The following is a 4,966-nucleotide window of genomic DNA, read 5'->3' as shown; positions in this document are numbered from 1 at the left end:
CAATCCTAATCTGCAGAGGTGAATATAAGAGGTCCCGTCAGCCCCACCTGGCCTTCATAGCAAACCTAGCATAGACCCACACACACATCTACTAGAGAGAGCTGTGCTCAGAGCTCACGTCCACTCGTCTGGCTAGCCTTCACCCAAGAACCCGGTGAGTAGCAATAATTTCCAGTTAATCACATTAACTTTGTTGTCTTAGGTCTCTCTTTATGTCGTGTTGTGGTGTCTCTCTTGTCGTGATGTGTGTTTTGTCCTATATTTTTATTTTTAATCCCAGCCCCCATCCCTGCAGGAGGCCTTTTGCCTTTTGGTAGGCCGTCATTGTACATAAGAATTTGTTCTTAACTGACTTGCCTAGTTAAATAAAGGTTAAATAAGATACAAAAATAATAGTTATAGATATGTAATATTTCAGAAACAATTGTCTAACTTGCAAGGGTAGCCGCTGAGTACACCCATCCATTCAGAAACCTACTCCATGATGACAGACACTTGATGGATTTTGTTACTGTACTGTTCAACATTTTTGTAGAAAAGAGAAGTGGGAAAGAGTAAAACATTTGCAGAATATTCTATTTGAATTATTGTAGACCTTGTCCTGTGCTGAGAAAGTTTTCCGTGGTGGGTAGGACAAACAAACCGATTTGCATTAAGTACCTACACCAGGTGTAGGGTCTTAATATGATCACCCTGTTGTTGCAGTTCCTGCACAGCAGCTAATTCTAACTTGTAGTGTATTCAAGGTTTAAAAATACTTCTTACATTTGTAATTTCCACTTTAACGTTTCAGACTTGATTTGCCCCAACTAAAAATGTAACCCCTACAAAATGTTCCATTAATTATAATCCACACAATAATAATTATTTTCCTGCTGTGAGAAACTGGTTAAATTAAGATCCTACAGTATATCTGTAGTTTGCAAGCTATGAATATGACCCAATGTGTTTTCCGGATAATTGGTGCTCATCTGGTTCAAGGATGGATATTACAATTAGACAGAAAGTTCTTGATGTTGGAAATGTGTTTTAGACAGAACAACAATATGACATTGTTTTGTGTATTTATTTTCAGAGAGGTCTGTATAATGCTACTTACCCAATTGTGGAAAGCAAATTAGGCTGATGTTTTATTTTCATATTTCATTGTTTTAGGTTTCAATTATCAATGAGCCATTGGACATGAATTTTGATATTGCTTCAACATAGTTAAATTGGTTCCAATATGAAACATTGTAGGTCATGAGCCATGTTGTGAGTTTTTGGAATGTCATTGTAAGAGAGGATAAGATTGAGCAGCACTTCAGACAGTCTGCCTGCTCAGCATATTCTTTATGTTGTCCTTGTACTAATGAGATTAGCCCAAGTGTGGATGGCTGGCCGCTGGCTTGAAACGAGGAGGGTGGAGATGGTGGGGAGGGGGGTGCTTATTAATTTGAGCTGGGGATTACATGATGAAATTGGGTCATCATTTTGCGTCACTCAACAAGGTAGCCTATCCGAGATAGACATTCAATTACAAGGGCAATATGCATTTCAAACGTAATCCTACTAATATCAGATCAGTAAGGGGATTAGGCATTAGGTTGAGCCCTCAGACAAGGTTGTTCAGTAAATTAAGTTCCTTATAAAACGTGTAATAATGTAGGTATCAAAGCAGATAGCGTTGGTGTTAAATATGCTCTGTGTTATTGAGGATCGTCTTGCAGTAGCTATCTCCTTTCTTCTTTTCTTTCTTCTAATTTCTTCCATTCTAAGTTTCATGACAATAAAGGCTTCGATACTGAAGAACAAGCCTTTATTGTCATGAAAATGTGAGCACTAGATCGTGTACTGTAGTTTTGATGGAAGGATCAAAATTTGATAAAATCTGTTTCCCTCATTTCCCCAGTTGAGGAGATTTCATCAAGACAACAACACTTCAGAGAGGGATTGAACACATAACCACCTGCACAAAAAAAACCAGCTAACTACTAACCATGAATCTCGAGGTCCCCAAGTTGGAGATCAAGTCTGCCACCCGTGTCACCGGGGGCCCTGCCACACCACGCAAGGGACCCCCTAAATTCAAGCAGAGACAGACTCGCCAGTTCAAGAGCAAGCCCCCCAAGAAGGGAATCCAGGGGTAAGGCCACATTCATTGGGTTTTCTTAGTTTCAAACAGGCATTCGACAAGTGCACAATGACATTTTCATGAGCTCTGATTATAAATGAATTAACTCTGTCTCCTTTACAGCTTTGGTGATGATATCCCTGGAATGGAGGGTTTAGGCACTGGTAAGTTCATTACAACTGTTTGTCTACTCTACTTGTGCCTTCCCTAAAAACTGTAGAAAACCATACTGGGTTTGCGTGGTCTACTGACTGTTCATAAACATAATGTTTCCTCTGCAGACATCACAGTCATCTGCCCCTGGGAGGCCTTCAACCACCTGGAGCTTAGCGAGCTGGCCAAGTATGGTATCATCTAAATCTTTCAGACCTCCACCATTCATCCCACAATCCTCTACTTCCACGTCCATCTACTTACAACCAAAGATTGTGGATACATGAAGATAGTCCACTCAAGCAGTTTACTATTGTAAAAAATATTCAATGTTCCCGTTTGTGGAAGTGGGTGTTCCCTCTCTTTCGTGAGCATGCTTTCCCACGTGAGCTCACAGTTCCTCCATAATAACTGGCATGCACACACGAGAAATGAAACAGCTGGCTCTGGTCTAGTTATTGTCCCTGAGCTAGAGAGATGTCAATCTGGGGCACCCCCTCCGCAGGGTTGGGGCAATAACTAGACCAGAGTGTCGCCACCCCAATCAGCAAAAAATGAAGGTGGGATGTGTCGCTTTCTCTACCGTCTCTGTTCAAACCATCCATCTGCCAATGCCCTCTCAATGTGTTTGACTGAAACTATCAAAACATATACCAAAGTGAAGACCCCCCCCCCCCCCCAAAAAAAAGGAAAGCGGTACAGAAAATAACCGTCTCCATCTTTAACTGGATTCTTCTTTTGTTTCTGCAGCTGCCAAAGTTCACATACAACATGTCTGCTCATGATTAGGACTCTGTTCTGGTATCTCTGTCTATCTTTATCAGGTTTTCAGCGATATTCTATCTAGCATTAACCAGCAGCCATTTTCCTTTTCTCTCCTCCCCTATCTCCAAGCGCTTCTCTTCTTCTATCCTCTTTTTTGCTCCTCTTCTTCATGGAACACAACAAACAATTTACGAAAAGCAATGCAGCCTCAAAAGTTGAGTAAACAAACAAGTGACATACCCGTGAAATGGGTGGGTTCTCATTTCACGTGCCTCGGCACTTCTTTTATCATCATAGATGAAATCTGTCATCGATGCCGAATATCACACATATAAAATCTGATTCCGGTAGAGATGAGACAGTTGCTTGTCATGGCTGAGCATAATCTGTAGTCTGTCACTGGTACAATGTGGATGAAACAACATCATCCTCCTCCCCCTTTCCTCTCCCTCAGGATCACCAATCCTTCACTGGTACACACACGACTTTTAACAGAACAAGGATTCTATCATTCTATCGTCCCGTTTAACTCTGGCATTCTTATTTTCCACATTTTGTATAACAAAGAAGAATTTGTGACTATCTTTATTATGTAACGTATATTTTAACTAAGTATTCTCAGGGATATAAACTTGTTTTATGGCTTTGGAAAAAAACACCTTGTCATTGGCAGTTTTGGCTCTTGCTGTCTTTACTTTTACCACAAGCAGCATGATAGACATTGAATGGCGATGAATGAATGTGCAACATTACTACAACAGATGCAGATTCCCCCACAAACCTCAGATGTCAAACTTGATTTCAAATGTGATTCTCACCTGATAATCTACCATACTAGGTCACTGTGATTGGGTAGTAGTAGTGATGTCTTGTGTAATCTTGTTTAGGTTACCTTCCCCAATGCTCATGTTGACGTCTCTTTGTTACTTTATTTAGCTGGGCATGTCATCTCTATTTCATTAATTTTCTCTATAATTCATTCATTCCATCCATAATTTCATCTCATTCCACAATTGTCATGCTTACCATCATTTTGTTTGCTTGTGTTTCACTGTAGTCTCATATTTGTATCGTATTTCTTGAGATCAATGTACACTTATGTATACTTTGTGGCCAGTCACATTTTAATAGCCTATATAATGTATAGATGTATTTATTTTATTTTTGCATGTTCACTGTCTTTTACTTTGTCCATCGCATGTTGGCATTGTGTCTTGTGTGTATTGTGGGTGTTGCACACTTATTTGATCATTATGTCATCTTTTCATTATGTCTGTTTTATTTTGTACTTGTCCATTTGTAGTTTATGTTGTGTAATCATGTAAAGACCATCTTTCCTCATCCTTATCTCTCTATCATCTCATCCATCATTCGTAGTGTTCTCACCAAAAAGCCTAGTTTTTCATCATCATTGTAGTTGATCATTTAATTTAATCTCTAGATAGAACATTGACCTCCACATTCCTTGGACCAGTCTGCACTGATACTGGCCTACAGAGTGTACATTCTTAGTTCTATGCTAAATTATGTCACTGATTTGCAATATGTTATACCGGTTGAAGATTACCTTTTTAAAATGCCCTTAACTTATACTGTTCCTAGGCCGTCATTGAAAATAAGAATTTGTTCTGACTTGCCTAGTTAAATAAAGGTAAAATAAAATAAATAAAAAATGTATCTTACCATTTTTCATTCTTCTCCTTTTCTGGTAAATGAGTTGAAGGCCATGGATAGCCTACAACAGCTAGTTTGTGTTGGAATCCTCACCCTGACAGTGAAAAGTTACTTGAGGGGTTTGTAGTCTTGCAGGATGGATGTCCACGTTGTCTCAGTTTCTTGTGAATGTAAAATTAGTAGCAGTGAATGAATGGTAAGAAATAAGGGATGAGGAAGATGGATGCTTCAGCTGCCAACATAGGCTACTCATGTCATCAG

General features: G+C 39.4%; 1 protein-coding gene across 1 annotated transcript; it reads left to right on the top strand.

Moving 5' to 3' along the window:
- pde6gb (phosphodiesterase 6G, cGMP-specific, rod, gamma, paralog b) lies at nucleotides 1–4,713 on the top strand. Its single transcript, XM_014212598.3, has 4 exons — nucleotides 1–154; nucleotides 1,892–2,125; nucleotides 2,237–2,277; nucleotides 2,395–4,713. Exons 2-4 carry the CDS (start codon nucleotides 1,980–1,982, stop codon nucleotides 2,469–2,471), a joined length of 264 nt encoding a protein of 87 aa, XP_014068073.1. The 5' UTR covers nucleotides 1–154; nucleotides 1,892–1,979; the 3' UTR covers nucleotides 2,472–4,713.
- Nucleotides 4,714–4,966: the final 253 nt, after the last annotated feature.

This window comes from Salmo salar, chromosome 01 (genome assembly GCF_965601325.2).
Source record: "Salmo salar chromosome 01, fSalSal1, whole genome shotgun sequence".
NCBI lineage: Eukaryota > Metazoa > Chordata > Actinopteri > Salmoniformes > Salmonidae > Salmo > Salmo salar.
Note: the sequence above shows the minus strand (reverse complement) of the source record. Positions and strands in the feature narration are given on the sequence as shown.

Excerpts from the sequence above, each read along its gene's own strand:
- pde6gb (XM_014212598.3), top strand. The coding sequence starts at position 1,980 with ATGAATCTCGAGGTCCCCAAGTTGGAGATCAAGTCTGCCACCCGTGTC. Across the intron at positions 2,126-2,236 it reads CCCAAGAAGGGAATCCAGGG|CTTTGGTGATGATATCCCTG; the intron begins GTAAGGCCACAT and ends TCTCCTTTACAG. Across the intron at positions 2,278-2,394 it reads AATGGAGGGTTTAGGCACTG|ACATCACAGTCATCTGCCCC; the intron begins GTAAGTTCATTA and ends TTTCCTCTGCAG.